The sequence below is a fragment of the Dermacentor albipictus genome, chromosome 3 (genome assembly GCF_038994185.2).
Source record: "Dermacentor albipictus isolate Rhodes 1998 colony chromosome 3, USDA_Dalb.pri_finalv2, whole genome shotgun sequence".
In the NCBI taxonomy this organism is placed as follows: Eukaryota; Metazoa; Arthropoda; class Arachnida; order Ixodida; family Ixodidae; genus Dermacentor; species Dermacentor albipictus.
In genome coordinates this window covers 30603422-30626522 of record NC_091823.1, presented here as the reverse complement: position 1 = coordinate 30626522, position 23101 = coordinate 30603422, and the positions used below count along the sequence as shown (strand labels likewise).

Sequence of the window (23101 nt, the reverse complement as noted above, 5' to 3'; positions counted from 1 at the left end):
ATACCACTTCTAAATGAGCCGAATTGGCATTCGGGACGGCTGCAAAAAAAGAAAAGAAGAAGAAGAAAACGTCAGATTTCGGTGTGCCCTTATTATCTATGAATTCGTAAGTGCTGTTGAACACTAGTGGCTGCCTAGAGGTCGTGTTCGAATAGGTCTCCTTCTGAAGCTACGCAGTACTAAGCCCACTTTATTTCATCTTCAGTGGCTTTCTTGATGACTTATGCTGCAATTCTAGGGAAGACATTCGTTGTTCTTGCCTTGAGCTAATCTGACGTCTGTCTCGATCATGTAAGCACAATCTTTTGCATAAGCCCAAAGAAAGAAATTGAGTGGAGAGAGGTCAGGTGACCTAGCTGGCCAATTTACAGGCCCCTGCCTTCCAATCTATTGTGCATGAAAAGTCACATCCAGCCACTTTCGTGTTCGGCTGCTGCTGTCTGCTGGTTCTCTATATTGCTGATATCACAGAAGTGGAAGACGTGACAGCAGGACTTCGCTGAGAAACTCATCCACCACTCCTTCAGGGATTTCGTCCACATAGCGCTGTCCAGTCAGTGTGTGTGATCGAAGAAGATGGGACCGATTACTGCACTGGGGTAAATTCAGAACCACACACTAAACCACCACTGGTACTGGTGCTGAGTGCGCTGTACCCAATGTGGATTGGAGTCACTCCAATACTGTACGTTATGCAAATTTACTTAGCCGTTTCTTCAAAAATTGGCTTCATTTGTGCACATGATGATCCTCAAAAAGTCCGGTGACTCATCGGCTTTTGTGAGAGCTCTAGACCATTCTGCAGGTCCCTAGCTTCCAGGCATTGGTGCAGGTTAAGGTGGTACGGGTGAAAGGCTGAGTGGTTTAGAATCCTCCAAATGGATGATTCGTAAATTGGTAACTGGATGGCCATGTCCCACATGCTAGCATGAGGGTTTGAGGCCATAAATGCTAGACCATCCGTGCGTAGGCTAGGACTCAAAGATGAAGCCTTCCGCTGCTGTTTCTGGAAGCTGCTGGTTTGTCTCAGGTTTTCATAATTCTGGATGATAGTCGATGCATTTGCTCTACAGCCACACTTACATGACTCATATTGTATATTTACGGCCTTCCTCTTGTTGCCATTTGCAGCTCCTAAGGCAAGGATCAGGTTTTTGATCCTTCTGCTCATTAGAGTAAGACATGGTAACTGGGATGAAACAAAACGCACCTTTAAACATTTGCACTGACATTGTCAATTCACTTTTGTGATGATAGGTGTTGTGGCAAAAAAAAAAAAACATAAAAGAATTGTGCACTTTATTTGCGCCAAGACAAGAGCTATCACAGCTTGTTTCCAACCAACACCAAATGTGACGGGTTACTTCGACTGGGGTGTGGTAAATCATGCACTAGCTTGATCACGATGTTTTCTTTGTTTCCTTTATTTCGTTCAGGCTAAGTCAGGGGGAGCCTGTTCGAGGGCACTGCTTTATGGTCCAGGTGGGAATGCAGTCACGTAATATTCTCCATATTTCACAGGGTTTATTTATCAGTCAGAAAAAATTAGTGTGCAATTAGTATGTTGCTGAAAATACCACAGTTAGTTGTCCCTTGTCTGTGCCTAGAAATGCCTCATTGACACTTTGATATTTTGGATAGTGCATGTTGAGTTAGATAATTAATTACAATTACCTAATTCAATCTCAGTAACGAAATAATTACAGGAAGCTATTCCACTGTACTGGAAACAATATGCACTGGGTTTTGTTCGAGTAACACATTGCTGCTTTTTTTGAAATCTTGGTGCTAGGTTGTTAATTGGGACACCCTATACATTTATGACTTGTGCATGCAAGTAACGATGTTTCCATCCCTAATAAATGTTGTAAATTATTAGAAGTTTTTTTTTGATGAGTTGTTAACATTGCTTACTGGAAAGAGACACACATCATCATGTGCATTTCATACGCCGTTGATAAAAAACTGCTAAAGGGGTCACTGAAGTCTACATATCTCTTTTTCTGGGTCAAAAAAGCCCGTAAAGCAAATAAATGTGAGGGGAACATACAGCAACATATTCATTCTCTAGGCATAGGCTATCCATACGTTTATAAATAATTATTAATTGGCTACCTCCTTCTCTTTTAAAAATGCAATAAACTTTGTCCTGTGTATATATTTAAATATAATGTGTACATGTATCATGTTTACAGTGGAAATGTAAAGCAATGTTGAAGTGTGAAAATACGGACGAGGCAGCTGTACCTGGTGCTTTTAATGCGCTTTTCATCCGATTGTCAGGATTTGCAGAAGTAATGCATACGTATGAATTAAAATTTGTGCACGTCTGTGCCAACAGTGATGCAGTAAGCTATTAGCCACAATAAAATTTTAAGTGACAAGGTTGAGGCAAGTCAAAAGAAATTTCAAATGATGCGGGTTACAAAACTCTGGTATTTACACTTTAAGGGGACGGTAGACTTCGGCATTGCCGGGGAGAAGGTTCTCTGCGCACCCCCCCCCCCCCTGATAACTATGGGGGGGGGGGGGGGGGCGGTCCCCAGAGCCGCCGCTTGGTCGGAGCCTGTGATCGTATCTCTCTTGCAGGCAGTGCACTCACGCACTAAAAAAAAGAAAAGAAAATTATGAATGAAGCACCGCAGCTTCATTAAAATTGGTTTGTGTAGGTTCCTTAGGCACTCAGGGTAACTATATTTAACGTCCTTATTTAACTCTATGTACACAGTTGTGTGCATTTACATTCTAGAAATACATTCATTACAGGGGATTACTTCAGAACTAGGCATTTTGTTGAATTCACCCGTATCTGCATGCATGTTAGCAGCGCCATCTGAATAAAGAAGCAAAAATTATGCACCAAACCGAAACGGCTAGGTCATGCCTGTGGCGGCATCAGCCGGTAAGCACAAATAATATTTTTTCCTGAATTTTCAAATGCCCTGCAAGTCTTCAGACTGTACATACAACTGACAACAGAGTATATAGTTTTGCTATTAAGGGTACTCTGGCAGCAGTAGAATTAGTGCAGGTTCACAAGTGTGTACAAAACGTGAAAATGGATGTGAACTGACCCCTTGCCAATTTTCATGAAAGAATGGCCCATGTGCGTTGCTTCTCTCTCTCTCTCTTTTTTTCCAGGTATCTTGTACCCTGCGCAACCTTATAGAGGAAAAAGTCTGACGATTTAGCAGATTCAACAGACAAGACATTATTTTAGGAAATCGCTTCTGGTAACACGTCAGATTTTGGTTAAAGCGACGAAGAAAAGGTTGGCTTGAAAAAACCTGATTGCGCGGTGCGCTTATTGCTAGATGCCAACTATCAGAGTTCTTTGAGGTGCACATGGCTATATATGACAACGAACGACTTTGCGGATGCCCTATCTTTTGGACATGCCCGATAATTTGGACGCCTTCACGGCACTGCCATAAAGCCCATAGAGTCGATGTATAAGAATGTCTGAAATTTCGGATGCAAAAACCCATCACCGTCTATTTGCCCAGACTTTTTGCCATGACCATAGGTCCGAAACGGTGTTATCGAAATCGTTGCCACCGCCATTTTAATTATTTCGCCCCTTCGAACAGGTGCTCGCACATGCAGATCTGCTGGCAGACCTAACTACCACCATGGCAACGTTAGGCCTACCTGCTTCGATGTTCGTTACCAAGCTCTTTTTAGTTCGGTGCCGTGTTTTTCATTGAAAGAACTCACCGCTGTCAGCAATGGCGCTGACTTCGCCTTTCTGATCCTCGCCACTGGCTTCGAAGCCCGGAAAGCAAGATGCTTTGCATAATGTCAGCTCCCGAAAGTCAGCTTCGCATCAATACAGCAGTGTTACACGATGAAACATACGTGAAGTATTGCAGTGAAGCATACGAAGAGTGGCAAGGGACAAGTGCAATGGGCACAGTATGCATTTTTTAATTATACGCGCGTGCACCCGCCATCTCCTGTCACAGTACGAGCACCGATATGCCTAACATGTGTACTGGCAGGCCTTCAGAGCCATTTAGACATGCCCGTAGTGATCTGAGCCCTTGGGAGCCATAAAATGCATGCATTATTTTTTCAGACTGCCTGGTTTTTCGGACATTGACAGTACTGCCGCTACAAATGCGCTTTCTATCAAGTCTGTTCTCTACAAAGTTATGCAATAAAACAACAAACGCCACCCAAGTATCCTCACTGCAACGAATATGTGTCGTCAAGCATAACATTCCTTTAATAAGGTGAATAGCTTTCTTGAAGTGTTTGGCTATTGACTTACATTGACAATCATTAAAGGTTCTTGCATATTTTTTTTTGTCTTGTCATTTTCTTGCGTTAAATAACAATCCAGACCTTGTTAACTCTAGAAATACTAATGCTAAATGTCATAGCCTCCTAAATGTTTTACTGTAATAGTACTTGTTCCTACAAACCTGTTTCAGTTTTCCGCAACCAGGTGGTGTATGTGTCACAACGTCCCGATACATTGGCTCTCTCCATTCCTGCGTTTGCTGCAGCTGCTATACATAAGTGTAGCTCGGAGAAATGCATGCAACATACCCTCGTTTATTTTTGAATGAGCAACATTATCATACCTAGCCTTGTCACTGTAAAGTGTCAGCAGATTTTGCTCTGTGTCATGACATCGCAATAATGTCGATGATGCCAAGTCTATGGGTAATTTCAAGACCGACTATAATATAAAAATAATATATCTTATGTTTTTTACCCTTCGTGTTTGATAAGTGTCGTGATTTTATGTGCCAAAAACGTGTGGATTCTACAACTTTGAAATTATGTGTCACTACTTCTTTAAAGAACCCCAGGTGATTGAAAATAATTGGATTTCCCCTCACTATGGTGTTTTTCATGGCTTGTGCGTTGCTTTGGTATGTTAAACCCTATAATTTTATTAGACTTTTCAATTTAAGCCAAGCAGAATTGCCTGCTGCGCCATAAACAGTGTTAATCACTGCCATCATACTCCCCTTGTGATGCAGACTGGTGAGCAGTTGCTGCTGCAGAGCTTCTACAAGACCATGCAATTGAATGACCTGTGGAACCAGAAGAGCATCTGGGAGGTGGCTGCCAAGTACAAGGAACATAGGGGCCAGGTGCAGACGCTGCTGGCATCTGCTTCCACTTTTGCTTCAGCACTGACCCACTTCTGCAAGGTGAGCAACCAGCCTAAAAGCATTAGTGGTGCCTGCCTGTTGCGACCATTGCCAAAGAGTAATCTGGGCTCTACTCAAGCATACCATTATTAAGCTGCAACTGTGAAATTCTGAGTGCTCATCTCTCATGGCCAGGCTTTGTGGCCACAAAGGCCAGCAGGCAGAACAACAACACACACATGTTGTCCAAAGCAACATTTGTTGCAAACCAGTGGTATCGCTGTATGCAGAATGATAAGGGCTAATAACAGTGTCCTGAAATGATTGCTTGGTTCATACAGCAATCAAAGGCAAGTAGGAATAACAAGGTAAAGCACAGAAGTTTGAAGCATTCTCTTTTAAAGTCCGTGGCAACTGCTTCATTAAGCAATTGCTAGATCTAATTATTGTAAAATGAAAGAGAAAAAGTGCATCCCTGGAAGTCTCCTCATGCATTATAATTGTCCATACGCCGTACTGGTTGCAACATGGAGTTGGCTCCATTTGTGTAGGACACTCTATTACTCTTTAGTCATAGTGAAATTTAGTTAAGACCGCTGGCATAATGACTCACTGACAACTTTGCAGAAAGTCCTGGCACACATATTTGGATCTGTAAATGCATTAATGCACGAAGCTATGTTCTTTGTTTCGATTCTGCCTACTTTCAGCACTACAGTCGAGCCCGCTTGTAATGAACCTGAGAGTTACTCAGTGTCTGTTTGTTATACCCTGAAATTCGTAGTAAGTGGACAACAGCTCCAAAAAAAAAAAAGAGGGTGGCTAATCAAAACAAAATTTATTTCTTTGCAAAGAAGTTTGTGATGCTCATCTGTTTCTGCAGTGAAGATCTGATGAGAGTGGTCTCCAGTTTATTTAAAGCAGAAGTGTGCTCTTTGCTGAGGCCCTCAGTGTAGACAAGTTGCCTGAGGCTTTCTATGTAGCCTGTTGCTACAGGCACACTTATGGGTGCTGGTTCCGAAGTTTCGTCATCCGATTCCCCCGCGTCGCTCTCCACCCGCACTTCGCAAGTGACGGCCTCATCCGTGCACAGTTCCGTAATATCAGCCTGTTCATCAGCAGAAATAAAGTCATCCCAACCAGTGTTGTAGCCCTCCATGTCAAAGTCGACAATGCATTTCCACAAATCGCCGCTGGGTTGATCATCTTTAGAAGCATCAGGCTCGACATCAGGCACTACGTCAATGAAGCTGGCCTTGCAGAAACAGTTCTGTACGGAAGCGGCCGTCACCTCTGCCCAGGCCGCCTTCACCATCTCAACGGCTGAATACAGGGAAACTCGAAGCGGCAAGTTGGCGGCCGGGCGGTCAACAGCGACAAGCAAATGCTCCACAATGCAGTACCTATGCGATGCCTTAATTGCGCTTATTATGCCCAAATCAAGCGGCTGCACTTCCGAAGTGGTATTGGGTGGCAGGAAAAGTAGAGTAACTGTTGTCAGAGAAATTTGCACGTTGTGTGCTGAGCAGTTGTCGAGCACGAGCAGCACATGCCTTCCTTGCCTCTGTATGTCGCGGTCAAACTTGCCTAGCCACTGTGCGAATAAATTGTGCGTCATCCATGCCTTAGTATTGTGCCTGTAGCGCACAGGTACACAGCTCTGAAAGCAGCGCAACTTCTTTGATTTTCCAATTATAAAGGGCACGTGCTGGTCACACCGAGGTGCTGTAACGTGCACTTTACTGTGCTTGCCGCTAGCAGATGAGTCGCCTTTCATGCCATGCGTCTTGTCCGGCAGCATCTGATAAAATAATGCAGGTTCGTCTGTGTTATACCCGTCCTGCTCCATGTAGCTTGCAGTAATGGCTCGATTTCTTACAAGCCAAGTGGCAACGTCTTGGTCACTTATCAAAGCTGCCTCGCTCACAATCGATTTAAGAAAAGGCTTATGCCACACTTTGAATCGATGTAGCCAGCCATTGCCTAGGCAGAAGTGGGGAAAATCTAGCAGGAATGCAAAGTATTTGGCTTTGCCCAGCATCACTGGTCCACTTATCGGAATGTTGCGGCCCTGCACGTCGGCGAACCACTTAAAAGCAGCGCGTCCTCTACGTCCGCATAGGTGGCCTTCTGCAGGCGCTTTGTGTTTGTCGAGTCGGCGGCAGAGGTGGCAATCTTTTCCTTATTCTTTAAAATCATTGAGATGGTTGATTCAGACACATTGTACTTCTTCACCAACTTGCAGTTTTTAGCACACTTCCTTCAAAATTGTTTGCTTCATTGCCACGTTCAGTGCTTTTCATTTTGTGACAGCTGCAGGCACAGCATTCCCGTCCGCCATCCTGAATTACAGCTCGGTCCCGACTAGAATGAAGTGCGGAAGCATGGAGACTAGTGTGGAGAGGCCTGCTTCGTGGTAACTGCCAGAAAACAAAACTTCTTAACTTTAGCCGGCGCTGTAGCACGTGAGGGAGTTGCAACAAAGAGTGAGGAGAGAGGAGCGGAGTGGCGAGGATGGGCAGGATGGCGATCCTGGAAGCTATACGCCGATGCTGGTGGGCAGCGTATGACAGCGGGAAGAGGGTAGAGGGGCACGAAACGGATAGTTCGCCTTGGAGGAGGCTTGGGAAAACAGACCGTGCGCACAAAGGAGTCGGAGATCATCGTCGTTTCGCATTGCAGTGGAGTGTTTACTCCGTTTGTTCGTTGTAACCGATCGGCAGGGCTCAAAGATGTTTGTTATACGTGCGATTTTATGCCATTGAAATAATGTATATTTTGACAGTTGCACGGCTTGTCTTTCGTTTTAAACGAAAGTTTGTAAGTGGGGCCGTTATATGGGGGCTCGACTGCATGTGGGTCTGGCCATAGAATGATAATGGAACCATGACAATTCGATAACCACAAGAACATGTTGATTCTTGCAACGATGTGGTACCACTTCACATCACTTGCAGGTGCTATTGTTTCCAACTCCTGCATACTGCTAAGTTAGGTGCGAGGACATGGCAGGAGGTGCACCAGGTTGATCCCCCTCCTGTCCCTCACCATTTTTCAGAATATGATTAACCCTTTGTACATAGGCTAGTGTTCACTTCCCATGAAGTGCACAAGCCGGAGCAACCTGTGCCTTTTCCATTATGGTGAACAGAACAGTACCAATCACAGTGAGACCAAAAAGCTTCTGGTAAGCATCATGGTTTGCTCGGGGTCATGTGACTGTGTGCTTTGAGCTCAGCATACATGCACCATTAATGAAAATTGTTTCCAAGTCTCGACACTGTAGAGAGTAATCACGACTATGCCACATCTCTATAGACATGAAACCCGACTTGACACACTTCATCAAAAAAAAAAAAAACAATGATGAAACTCTATGCATCTAGAACAACATGAACTTCTGTGCTAGTTTCGTATTCTTAACCCTTTCGCTGTCACGGACATACCGGTACGTCATCGCGCTTCCCCCCCAAAACTGTCACTGACGTACCGGTACGTTCTCTATCGTGCGTTCAAAATTTCGCGCCAGAGCGCAAAGCTGGCGCTCCTGGATTGGCCACGCACTCTGTTGACTCTTTCTACAAGTTCGTATATTCGCCCCGACCTGTGTTACTCCATGTATTGAAGGGCGCGACGGCCACTCCCCACTTTCTCTTTGCTGAGTGGCGCGGTGGCTCCGTGTTCGCTGTATCATGCGTCGCGCGCGTGTGGTTATAGGTTCAAGGGTTGTTCTGCCGTCTCCGCTGGTTTGAAGGTTTTTATTTTTCTTCTGTTGGTGTGCCTGCTACGGCGCGTCAAGTTCAGGCGCACGTGCCGTTGCCTCTCCGAAAAGAGCGACTCGTTGCGGCTTTCGCTCTCTCGCCGCACCCTCGCTTTCGACTTGCAGCAGTAAACGTAAAGCCCTTCGAACTTTGTTTAGCCTTTTTCCATCTCCCTCTGTCATCTTGATCACGCAACGTCCCATTTATCTCCGTTGTGCGGGCGACTGAAAGCGCATCCTCCCTGCGCGCGGTTACTTTCGGATGGCTCAGCGCGCGGGACCTTCGTCTGCTCATTGGAGCGGTGGCTCAATTCCGATTCAGAATACGAGCCGAGCTCGGATTCGGACTCGGACAGAGTCGCATGCGAGGAAGAGGGTTCCGCATCGTCAGATTCGGGTGTTCAAGGGATTTTATAGTCAGGCTGATGATGATGATGATGTTTACTAACAACAGCTGCAGAACACTGAAATGCGTATATTACATTGACTATGTTATTTGTATACCAATCATAATCAAAAATAAATTGCTATGTTCATTCCCTGTTATGCTCGTTCCCTGAAACCAAGCCGACACTGGGGGTGCGTCACGGTCAGAAAGGTCCGACAGCGAAAGGGTTAAAATGTACAGTAGAACTTCGTTGATAAGATTTCGTTTCATACAATCTTTTGGCACCAACGTTTGCTATCGAGAACACAAAAAATGACTTAATACAGTTACGTTTCCATTTTAGCATTTAATACGTTCCCGGAAAATGCAATCTTTCAGCACCAACATTGATAACTCGCCCAACTGCGATCATATGTTGCATTTTTCCCACCACTACATCCCATGTGAACAAGAAAAGATGCAAGGAATGCACAATAAAGAGCAGTAGGTGCCCGCCACGGCAGTTTCCCCGCAGTACTCACCCGGCCCCATTATGTGAAAATACCAGCACGCACTGTTACTTCTTCAGGTACCAGATCTTGCAGGTCTTCACACATCCCATTCACAGCTATCTCTGCTGACCCTATTGTGATAAGCATCTTGACCTATCGTACATACATAAACTATAGCACTATGCCACAGTGCGTGTGGCATAGTGCTATTGGAAGTGTACTGGGGCGAGATCGCGCACGCATTTCATTCTTCAAATGTTCATTTGCGCTCTCATGATTCATGGGTGCCATGCTTTCATCAGAGGTTGTCAGCGTAGTGAGGCAGGAGCGCCATTTGAACATCGCCTACTCAGTGACGTAGAAGGCAAAGTGAATGTTGTATGGTCTCAGAAAGCGAGATGCTTGTATGGTCTCAAACAAGTGGCACTCAACTTTCAACGATAGCAGCAAGCACAGTCGGCGATCACCAAAATCTGATCAGCGGTTCAAGTGCATTGGCTTTTATACATGACTCATCGAAGGTTCGAACTTAATCGCTGTTGCTCGCATGCCTTCTAGAAAGTACTACACAATTCGTGTCACGCATACAATTGGATTACATAAGGTTCGGTGACAACAGACAATGGATAGAACTATCGATAACATTTGAGAAATTTCTGATACACACAGGCACATCCTGCACCGAGCGATAACATTAGCTGGTGGAAAGTGGTCACCGGAGGAAGATAAAGAAGCATGCGTGTCAATATGTGGCTGATTCCCTTCTTCCCCTGCTCCTCTATGGCATGTGTACCAACAAAATATGTGCTTCTGCTTTCCATGTCATGGTCTACAATTCAGGTGGTCGCATATTGTGCAGCTAATGATTTGATTGGAGTGTATATGGAGCTTTTATTCAGTGTGGTCGGTGCATTTGTTCTCCATTGGTGCAAGATACTACTCATCAGAAAATTTAATATGCTGAAGAAATTCCTTCAAGCAAACAGCAGATAGCCACTGTCAAGTGTGAGTATAAAGCCGAAATGTTTTCTAATGAATGTCACTTGCCATGTAATGCCACCACCACAGCAAGGACCTAGCTTTCCGTGTCATCACAAAACATGGTTGATGTGCCAATTGTTGTAATGTGCATGCCTAGATGAGCCACACACCTTGCTGTTGAGGTGAATGTCTTTATGGAGTAAACACGACATGCGCATAAAGTATTTTTTTATTTTTAAAGCACTTTGCCTAACCCCCTTGTTTGACATGGCTGCTGCTGCTTGGTCATTCAGTCAGTATCTCAGCAGATATATTTGTGATATATATATAGATATATATAATCATGGCAATATAAAGTCAACAAACAATGAAGTCAAAGAAGGCATTAGGTAAGTTAGGTGTGATTGAAATTGAATATACCTAATAAAGAAATGGGAAAGGAAAGTAGATTAAAAGGTAACGCTGCAGGCAGGAGCTGAACCCAATGGCGATGGCTATCAAACCGTGTTGGGTAATAATGTTCACTAGGTATAGCCCTGGTAGTGTTAACCAGCACCACTCACTATGTGTACCTGTGTGTGTATATATATATATATATATATATATATATATATATATATATATATATATATATATATATATATATATATATATATATATATATATATATTTACACACACACATACATACTATACTCACACATGCACGTATGTCTGTATGTATAAAGGTTATATTAGCCCTGCAACCTGATCGACAAAGTAGTGCCACTGAGTGCACCTCCGTGTTGTGTAATATAAATATCCCTATATAAGACGTGTAGACATAATGTTGACTTGTAGGTATGTTTAAAGTACACAGACCTTGGAATAGTACATTATATACAAACAGCTTTTGATTTATATAATTTTATTTGATTTAGCAAGTGGGTATGTACCACTGTGACACACAAGAGGTGTAGAATCCCTAAATGTAATTATAAGCATCTCACCTCTCTGTGCGTACACTTTTCACCACCATTATTCCCTTGACAAGCATCACCTTTGTCCTCCCAACATTTCTGCGTACACATCTTGCATTATGCATCTACCTGATTTGCTGTTTGCATTTCGCATTAACTTGTGAATGGTGTGGTGCATAAATATAAACATTGCATGAGATTTTACTTGCGACCTTTATGGTGCACAGAACATTGCACAGGCTGGAAGTAAACACAAATGTCAGCATTGTCATTAATTATACTGGTTTTAACATACACCACTTAACTAGAACTTCACTTCACATAAATTCCAGTGGGTGCATTGGATCACCACAACCTTTTTTTTTTCCTCCATAGGAGCTGCCCGAGCTTTGGGCTTACAGGGCACTGCTGCCAGAGTTCACAGAGCACCTATCAAACTGCGTCACCATGGAACTCATCCCCTTGATGGAGCTACCAAGCGTCAGGAAGGTGGGTTCCTTGAAAGCAAGTAGAATGGCACAGATGTACTCAAATGTACACAGATGTGTCCACTGTAAGAAGGAACACGCGAATGCGTGCCATTTACTGGCCATTGACACCTAGCAGACATGCTGTTGGACTATAATTTGCTTTCTTCAAGAAACCCCTGGATATAAAGCCAAACCTTCCAATATTGAATATAGATTTAATGAAGTAAATCTCAAATTTTCCTGACAAAATCAGCATGCAATGAATATATACCGTATTTATACAATTGTAAGTTGACTCGAATGTAAGTTGACCCCCTCATATCGCGTGACAGGGGAAAAAAAAAAGAAGAAGAAGAGCATACCCGAGGGTGCATTCAATAACGAAAATTTATTAGTAGCTGACATGGTCACTGAACTACTCGTCTTCACTAGTGCTGGTATCGTCATCCCTGCTACGGTCCCACAGCGCGTGGTCGTCCAGCAAAATTCCACATTTGGCAAACGACCGTACCACGACATCTTGTGGAACAGCAGCCCACGCCGAATGCACCCAACCACACGCAGCCGTCAGGCAGGCTCTTTTGACAGGTCCGGTTGGCGTAAGTTCACGGTCTTCCGCCGCCAGCCACTCGATTGTTGTACTCATGGCGGAGCAGGTCCTTAAAAGGCGAAGATCCGGGCTCGTTTCATGACCATGTTGGACTTCACTGGCAGGGACTGATCACGCATTTCAGCGACGTATGCCGCAAGCTTGGCCTACAGCTCCGGAAAGCGTCCAGACTTCGGCACGTGTGAAATTCCTCACTTGCCGTCACATGTGAAAATTTCGCTTCACTGCAGTCGCCACTCTCGCACCACCCGTTCAGGAACATCGAACTTGCGGCCTGCTGCTCAGTGATTTGTTTCTTCAGCGTAAATTATGGCAGCCCTCTTAAACGCTGCTGTGAACAAGTGTCGAATGATTACCGTATTTACTCGCATAATGATCGCACTTGTGTAATGATTGCACCCCTGAATTTTGTCATTAAAATTCGATTTTCTTTATTTCCCGTGTAATGATCGCACCCCCATCTTGCCGCAGCGATATGTCGTGTGCCAAGTCTAGCTAATAATGATCGCACTTACCTTCTGTTGAATGCTACGTGAACGACTCTTCAAGACAAACCAAGCGGTCTGTATGCACCAAACATTCTTAAGCAGATGCACCATTTCATTCCTTTCATCACTTTCCGCACTCCCATGACAAAAAAAAAAAAGAGAGAAAAAAAAAGAACTACAACCACACTTGCCTATATTATGTGTAGGCTTTATAATGGTTGTGGTCAACAACAACAAAAAAAGCGGCAACGATAGCAGGCACGTTTACACTGATAGGTTAGAAGCGTACCCTATTCATACGTCGACGCTTGTAACACAGCTAAGATATTCGCCCACCCTTAGCGGAAACGTGCCGTATTAGGACAGTAGTGAAGACAAATTCCGCAGTTTCCGCAGCATGCCCGCCATGTGTTCTACGTCACTGGCAGCTAAGCGCGCCCATCTGTTTCTGTCCTCTCAAAGTGGACATGGCTATGTTATTGCCGCAAACTTGCCGATATTAACGATATTATTCATTACAGATACAGAAAAAACTGTTTCAATGCACGTAATGTACTCACAAGAAAAAAAATCGCATTTGGTGCGTTCGGCTTGCTCCGCTGGCTGCAATTTTTGTTTTGGTGTCCTGCACTACATACAGCGACAGCCGCCTATTTGTTAACCTTTTGTCATCCCGCAGCAAACGCAAAATGGGAAAAAATATATATATATATTTATTTTGCGGGAAATTTAACCCGCGTAATGATCACACCCCTGAATTAGCGTCAATTGTTTTTTACAGAAAAGTACGATCATTATGCGAGTAAATACAGTAGTGGGCCTGGAGCACTCATGACGACTGAAGAAGCATGGAAGTAGCACGTAGCCCGCAGTCAAGTCAAATGCGTCAAACCAATGTCTTTGGTCAAACTATGGAGAAAAACTCGTGAGTGGTGTCTGCTCTTCCATGAACTATCGATACTCCCCGCAAGTGCCACCGTTCTGAGGGTGCCGCCGCGAATGGAACAGCGGCGCTTCCATCAACTACCGACACTCCCCCGTGAGTGTTGTGTGCACTGCAAAACTCTCAAAAATGTTGAAAAACCCTTCCGAAAAGCAAACAAACACGTGGGATAGCGAAAATTTACGGGTAGGGCGATAGAGCAAGCATAGAGTTGTAACTACATCGTAGCTCCCATTAGTCTCGCTTTTTTTGGTGGTGCCATGTTTTGGTTTCGATTGTAAGTCGACCCCCCTACTTCAGATTTTGAAATTTTAAAAAGTGGGTCGACTTACAATCGTGTAAATACAGTAACTAATATTGGTTATGACGCAGGTACTATTGTCTTTCGAGGTTCATTGGAGTAAGAGAAAGCTATATAGCAAGCTGCAGTCTAACAGTCGAGTTCCGGCAAAACAAAGTCCACTTCAACGAAATTTTCGCTGCTACGAAGATTTTTTTCACTCCCCGTCAATGTCCCATGGGACATAAGGCATAGAAATTCCCTCCAAAACAAACTACTTCATGGACACATTTTCACTTCAACAAAGTTTTTACAGAGCAGACATGAGCAAAATTATTTAAACTGTAGCTCATAGAAACCCCTAAAACTGTTGTTTCATGCTTTGGCAAACCATCGACCTTGATAGCATAAGAAAAAAATGCACAAACTGGAGCTGCTTGGGCCATGACGCAACGTAAGCAAAACAGAAGCCACCATGCTGCATTGGTGATGGCGATGAAACGTGCTCTTATGAAGGAGCATAGGAGCTCTGAGGAAGCTATTCGGGTCATATTGGTTAGGAAAATGGTGCGCATACAGAAAACATACATGCAATAATGTTATTTTTGTAGTATTTCTAATTATTCATTTTCTAAAGAGTTTCGTGAGAATAGCTCTGGTATACAACACCAATTACTATATGAAGTACGGTTGCGAGGTCAAATCCCAGTAGGGTGCAACGAAGCGTTTGGGCGACACACACTTGACAATGACCATTAGGTCATTGTCTGTCAGAGCTGTTGGACTGTCAACTGAAGCATGTTGCGGCTGACAAAGAAGTGCAAGTTTTTGTTGCTAGAAGAAAAGGCTCTAGTTATGGCCCAGGCTGACCTGGAAAGAAAATATCGGTCATCGCTGAAGAATTTGGAATTCCGGCGAGCTCTCTTTCGACAATATTGAAGAGCAAGGATGCTATAGCCAAATCTCTAGCTTCAGGGCATCACTGAAGCACAAGAAAGTGACTCAGCTGGTGCAGAGGGCCTTGGACAAGGTAGTTTACACCTGGTCTGTTGAGACGCGGGCTGTTACGAACTTCAACCGCTGCACCACGATTACGGCTTTGTGGTCCCGTAGCGCTCTTCACCCGTTTCGTGACAGAGCGTTGGTAGCGAAGACTCCGAGCCTGGCGTCGATGAGAATAACAAAAGGGACTTTATACATTATATACAGGTTATCATACAGGACATAAACGGATCGGCACTGGGGCCGAGAGCTCACACAAACGCGACTGTTCTCGCACGACGGCGTCCGGCGAAAACGCGTGACACATCTCACCCCAGTCGGGAGCGACCCTCTCTCCAGGTGGGGTCGGCGGATCCTGTTTTCGAGCGGCGTGTCTCTGCTTTTATAATCCCCGAGGCCCATTGTCACTCAACCGGCCCAATACAAAGTCAGCACACGACGGTCGTCCGAGGGGTCCAACCAGCGACCGCGCTGGCCACCCGGTTCAAAGTTCGCGCGCGCGGTGACCTCCAGGCAAGGGAGGTGCGGCGCCGGGCTGTCGGGCACACGCGGACACGTTTAAACACGCTGCTTCGCCGAGGCTTCTCCCGCACGAAGGCGCAGCATCTTGACTTGTGAAGGCAGAATTATGGCGCTCGCAGGATAGATTCTGCATCTTGCAGATTCGGAATCCGGGCTTGTGGTAATGGCACAACAGCATCCCCGCCCTCAGATAAGGCGCCGGGAAGACGAGCTGCCTCCACGTGGCTCGGATGCCAGGCGCGCACGTTCGTCAGGCTCGTCCAAATTCACGTCCATTGTCGGGACGCCAGGTAACTTCACGTGCCCAGGTCCGACTCGTCAGGACAGGAGCTCTGCTCACCACGTCGTCGCCAAGGCACCTTGACCAGCTCCGCTCGGGTCGTTCCTAAGACCTTGCCTCTCGCCACTGGTCCCGCTTAGTCGTTCTGCAGCTTGCAAAACCGACCGGCAAAAGGCAACACCCAACACGAACAAGTGCCCTCTGTCTCCCGTCAAACACCAGACAAGGCCATAATTCAAATCAACCTAACTAAATTGTTTTCCCCTTTTTTCTCCCGCTGCAACAAGAGGCAGGTGTACGATCTAGCACACAAGGCTCAAACAATCAGTTTTCAAATGAACAACACACCAAAATAGAAACAATTAATAATCAGCAAAATTAATTACAAATAGAATGGTCCCCTTGAAATCGCTTTGGACCGAAAACATACTTCTGAGGAAGCAAATGAGGTCATTCATTTTTCCCGGCGATATTTTCGCGGAATCCGAAGCTGCTTATATTTGCGACCCTGCTTATCCGTGTAGCGGCGGTACAATAAGCCAGATTCCTTGCCAAATGAAACCCCCTTTTCTTTCACTCCCCGTTTGACGCTCTTCCTCAGATCGGCTAGTGAACAATCTTCCTGTTGTTCGCGAATCAGACTTTTTCTTTCAACAGCAGCCTGCTCCTGCCGGCTGGCGGAAACCGGAGCGAGTGCGGAGCCCGCGTCGCCTAATTGCGGCGTCGAGTCTATATCGCGGCTAGCACTGCACGCGTCACTCCCACTCACTTCCAGGACCCGCTCGTCTAGGCCAGCCTCCGAGCTCTGCCTCTCCCGTGACTGCTCGCCACTCAAGTTACCGTGATCGGTCCGTGCGCCGCACCGCTTTTCGCTCACCGACGCTAAGTCAAGTTCCCTCGACAGCGGGCGCGCTTTGGATCGCGTGGGGGCCATGTACGCCACGTCGGCAAAGAATGATTTGCCGTGATCCCTCAGCAACTGCTCCGAGCTATTTGAGAAGAGGTAGGAAAATTGCTCCGGGAGGGCGGCTGACACAGCGGCTTCGGTGTTAAGTTTCCCAAATTCTCCTTCAATGCTAACCGTTGCGATCGGTAAACAGACACTCTCCCTCTCGGCCACTTGCCGTATCCTAACGCACTCTCCCGTAAAATCACTCGAGGAGACGAAAGACGGGTGAACAACGTCCATAGTTGCTGCAGAGTCCCGCAGTGCTCGGCACTTCTTGCCGTTTACCTTAATTTCCTGCACATAGGGCTCCAATAGACGTATGTTCTTGTGAGTTTCCTGTATCGTTGCAAAAGCAATTCTCTCTGGGCAGCTTGCAGCGATGTGCCCTTGCTTTTTGCAATTGTAGCAGGTTAACGGTTTCCGTTTTTCAAAAGAACGCGTCATTTCGTCTCGCTGTTTCGGACCATCGTCATCATTCTGAGATGCATTCTGTCCTTCCCTTACAGTTTCTTTGGTAAGGGATTCGTCGTCCCGAAACTCGCGACGCGTGATTTCCTTCCGTTCGTCGGGCTTCCCGTAAAACCCATCTCTTCTATCTGCTTTTTCTATGCGCACTGCCTTGCTGTGCAAGCTGCGGCGGGTGTAATACTCTTCCGCTAACTCTGCTGCCTTGTTTAGCTTAACCTCCTTTAGCCTATCTTGCAGCCAGAGCCGGACATCCTCATCAATGCAACGGTAGAACTGCTCCAACGCGATGCATTCGACAATTTTGTCGCGGTCGTCGTAAACCTCTTCGCCCTTCAGCCATTCCACCAGGTCGGCTTTTAGACGAAACGCGAAGTCAACATTCGACTCTTTACCCTTTTTTGCATACCGGAACCTCTGCCGGAAAGCTTCGGGCGACAATTTGTACTTCCGCAGTAGCGCTTCCTTCACATCACTGTAGCTCTCAAACGCCTCTTTCGATAAGCAAGTTATTACGTCTGATGCCTCCCCAGGAAGCAAGGCTAACAGATTCTGTGCCCAAAGGGATCGCTCAATGCTATTCCGTTCGCACACGTGCTCAAATTTCACGAGGTATTTGGCCATATCCTCTCCGACGACAAAGGGTGGAAGTTGATCGCGTATTCTTGGAACATTAGAAGTGAGACTAGGCGCCGGCGAGTTATTTCGGATCTCCAACTCTTTCATTTTAAGCTCGTGCTCACGTCGCTCCCTCTCTCTCCTTTCCTCCTTTTCCTCCTCGCGAAGTTCCTTTTCCTCCTCGCGACGTTGCTGTTCTCTCCTTTCCTGCTCGCAACGTTCCTTCTCCTCCCTTTCCCGACGTTCATTGATATCCGCCCAGGCCTCAGCGGCTTCCTCAGCCGTTACGTCCCCGGTCCTCATGACCTCAAGGATCGCATTCTTTCTTTTGGTTGAGCCCAACTCAATGCCCAACTCCTCACAAATTTCGAGAAGTTCCTTCACCTTGTACTTCTCCATCGTTCACACTGTCCTCCTGCTGTTTACCCTTTATGAATATACCTGCCGTACGCTACTATAACACTACTAGTAAGACATATGCAAGTATATCACACACTGCCCTGTTTACCCCCTCAGCATCCCCTGGTTTTCAAAACACTCTTACTAGGCTTGAAACACACAAGGTTATCACAATGCAACACCAAATCCTTCCCTAAGCTACTATAACCTGTGTCAGAGAAAGTCTGGTGTTTGAGGTTAACTTCAGGCACTCACCGCGCCGAGGTAGCTGATGCCGGTCAATCCCGTAGCTGCCATCCAGTGTTACGAACTTCAACCGCTGCACCACGATTACGGCTTTGTGGTCCCGTAGCGCTCTTCACCCGTTTCGTGACAGAGCGTTGGTAGCGAAGACTCCGAGCCTGGCGTCGATGAGAATAACAAAAGGGACTTTATACATTATATACAGGTTATCATACAGGACATAAACGGATCGGCACTGGGGCCGAGAGCTCACACAAACGCGACTGTTCTCGCACGACGGCGTCCGGCGAAAACGCGTGACACATCTCACCCCAGTCGGGAGCGACCCTCTCTCCAGGTGGGGTCGGCGGATCCTGTTTTCGAGCGGCGTGTCTCTGCTTTTATAATCCCCGAGGCCCATTGTCACTCAACCGGCCCAATACAAAGTCAGCACACGACGGTCGTCCGAGGGGTCCAACCAGCGACCGCGCTGGCCACCCGGTTCAAAGTTCGCGCGCGCGGTGACCTCCAGGCAAGGGAGGTGCGGCGCCGGGCTGTCGGGCACACGCGGACACGTTTAAACACGCTGCTTCGCCGAGGCTTCTCCCGCACGAAGGCGCAGCATCTTGACTTGTGAAGGCAGAATTATGGCGCTCGCAGGATAGATTCTGCATCTTGCAGATTCGGAATCCGGGCTTGTGGTAATGGCACAACAGGGCCAAGAAAATCTTTCATAGCGGTGATATTGTGCGGCAGAAGGCGCTGGATTATGCCTGCATGCTAGGAATATATGACTTTAAGGTCAGCATAGGTTAACCGATTCAAGTCGTTCCACAGTATCATCGGCAAAATTTTGTGCGGTGAAGCCACTTTGGTGGATAGTGGCGGCGCCACTGTGCGGATGTCAGCCAGCCTTGCAGGCATCCCGAAAGGCTATGCACCATCAGATATTTATAATGCCAAGAGACCGGGCTTTTCTACAAAATGCTGCCCACCAGGACTCTGGATTTTATGGGGTTGCGCTGCCACGGCGGCAAGCACAGTAAGAAGACAATGACCGTGCTCCTGTGTGCTGATATGGATGGTTCTGACAAGTGGCCACTTTTGCTCATCGGAAAAAGTGGCAAACCACGCTGCTTCAAAGGAAATTGGAGCCTTCCCTTGAAGTACGTAGCTAACACTCGTGCTAGGATGACTTGGGCTATTTTCGGAGAGTGGGTGGAAGCCTTTGAACCACTCTACGAAAATTAAAAAGTTTGTCTACTTTTAGACAATTGTTCCGCCCGCATCATAGAGGATGCTGAGCTGGAAAAGGTGCCGTTAAAGTTTTTCCTACCGAACTGCACCTCTATCATTCGACCCCTCAACCAAGGGTTCATTCAGAGTGCCAAAATGGGCCTACTATGAGTGCCTTATTCAAAGGCTGCTTCTGAACGTGCAGTTGGGCCGCGAAACAAAAGTGGACCTCGTTATGGCGCTCCAAATGGTTGCCGCTTCGTGGTGCGCAAGAAGAAGCACCATAATCTGCAACTGCTTCCGTCATGCTTGGTTCAATGCACAGGCTGCCGAGACTTCGACTCTGAGAACTAAGGTAGCAATGGGGACGGGTCACTGTCTGATGAATTTGCAGCCGCATGGGTATTCCTGCTGAAAAGTGGAGATGTGCCCGCCCAATGAGTACATCCAAGCCGACTCGTGTGTGGTGGTGCACAAAGAATAGGCAGACCAAGAAATCCTTAAGAGCGTCCGGGAAGACTGTTTCGTCGGACGAAGATGAAGCAGCCATGCAACGTGAGCCCGGACCACCAACTACAGTCGCTAACTGATTTTTCAGACTCCGAAAATTCGGACATGCTCGATTATTCGGTCTGCTTCGTGGAACCGCCATTCTCCCCATAAACCATAATGTATAACAACTGCCGAAAGTTCGGACACCTTGCAACCTCTCATCTGATTTTTCGGACACTCCTTGAGCCAACTCAATTGAGAGCACCATACACCGACTCTGACTAGTGCATGGTTCAACTTGCAGAACGCCATTTTTGTTTTGAACGGAGCCTCTTTGCTGCCCCACAAAGTGGCGCTACTGCAAATCCCTCATCATTTCTGCCTGGTTCGTGGCTACAGCAGTTCCGGTCTCAGCTTAGTAAGCCATGTCAAGACAATCCAGCAGCTGATTTGTTTCTTCGTGCATGACGCTGCGAGTAGGCCACGTTTTTCATTTGTGCGACTGGTGTCAGCATTACGGCGTGGTGACGTTTGCGTTGTGTGCTGTGTTGAGGTTGCGGTGATCCAACGCGGCGTACGGAAACATCGCGTCAAGTGTCTAATGGCTCCGACAGTGCCCGCGCAGACTGCGCTGGGGCATTCCGGCAAGTGGGTGCCGGGAGCCCTAGGATTTGTAGCCTTCCGATGTGCTCCCTACTGACGCCGAAAATGTTCTGCCGAGACCTGCGCAGTGGTTGCATTGCGATTCCGGACACCGTCTCATTTGACAGTTTCACAGGTGCTGACACTGCTGTACTGACATGCGCAGAACTCGACGACAGCGAGGTCATTCATCAGGTTTCTGCTGCACCGCCAGACGATGACTCTGAGTTGGAAGATAACGCACCATGTGCTACGCTGCTGTCGCATGCGGAGCGTGTACAAGCAGTGAATGTGCTTTCAGCCGCCTATAGTAACCGTACGACCCTCTCCGAGACTCAGGCTTATCTGATTGCGCATAAACAGAACAGCGTGCAACGGCACATTCACGATTTCTTCAAGCCTACTGCCGAGCCCAAATAAGTGCGTGGAAATAAAGGATTTCTGTTTTTTTTTCTTAATCTGCTTTTTCGGACACCTGTTTATTCGGACATTTCTGCAGTCCCCATGAGGTCCAAATAAACGGTCGGCGACTGTACATCGTGTGTCATGGACGCATTCAATACAATCAGGTGCTGCGTGGGGTCCCAGGATGACGATGAGGCAATGGCTCTGCTGGTGGCATGCGAGAGTTGTGTTATGCCATCGCTTGGCAAGAAGCGCAAACAAGCTAAGCTGTCCGATTTTTGGAATTGAAGCTTGCTTTTTGCACCAGCGAGTCACGTGTCCCCTATGGATTTGATTATATTACGACAATGAATTTTCGTGACAATGACATTTCTTGCATGCCTTATCAATTTCGTTGTAGCAGGATTTAACTGTAACCAGGAGGATGTTTCTCAGCTCATAACATTTGTTATGCTCTCTCGATGTCAGCTTTCGAGGCAGTCTTGCAGGTTGTTCCAGTGGTGTTCTTCAGGAATCATTTAAAAGAATGAAATAGTGCACGTGGAGAAACTATGATTACAGTAAAACTTCGTTGATTGTTCTCGTTATGCATTGTTTTCCCAGCACCAACGTTCGCAATCAAAGACATGAAAAATGACCCAATAAAGTTATGCACATTTTTTACTGGTACACACGTTCCCTGTTGCCAAACTGCCATCGTTGCCAAACTGCCATCGTATGATACAGATACGGCCTTTAGAGCATATGTAAACAAGAAAATGCACAAGTAGCCTGTGATTGAGAACAGTATATAGCTGCCCGCCACAGCAGCTTCACCAGAATACTTACCCGCCTGTCTCACAACGGCGGGCACTTAGTTTCTCATTTCGGTAGCAGCAAATCTTCTCTGGGGTCGTCGCACACTGCATTCACAGCTATCACAGCCAATCCTATTGCAATAAGCATCTTCGCCTATCTGTTTCACAGCGTGTGGTGCCATCTGTAGCGTAGTGCACGCTTTTAACCCTTTGAGGGTCAATGACATAAATATACTGTGCCGCGAACAAGTCCAAAAATGGTCGATGCCGTTTATTTATGGCGCTGTCTGTACATTTAAAAAGCTCGCCAATTTCCCAAGTTTTTCTGCTGCCACTATGTGGGAATAAAGGGAATTTTTTTTCACACGCCTCTCCCTCTTTGTTTTCGTTGCATGGTTTGTTTTAGAGCTAGTTTGCTCCCGTGTGTCTATGTGTCAATGTGTGTCGTGTGTGTCGTGTGTGTCGTGTGTCAATGCGCGCCCGCTCGCGCATTGGCACGCAGGCGGCGGTGCGGTGGTTTGGTTTTTGTTCCATGGGCGGTTTCGCCTTCTTGTGTTTGCAAAGCTGATGGCTATCTTCTTACTAATTGCTCAAA

At 46.4% G+C, this 23101-nt stretch overlaps 1 protein-coding gene across 1 annotated transcript in view; it reads left to right on the top strand.

The window, feature by feature from the left end:
• Nucleotides 1-23101, top strand: part of mus301 (mutagen-sensitive 301) — a 50995-nt gene that overhangs the window by 23682 nt on the left and 4212 nt on the right. The window contains exons 16-17 of the mRNA XM_065441727.1: nt 4995-5168; nt 12062-12175. Coding sequence (XP_065297799.1) covers nt 4995-5168; nt 12062-12175 — 288 coding nt within the window. The remainder of the gene's footprint in view (nt 1-4994; nt 5169-12061; nt 12176-23101) is intronic.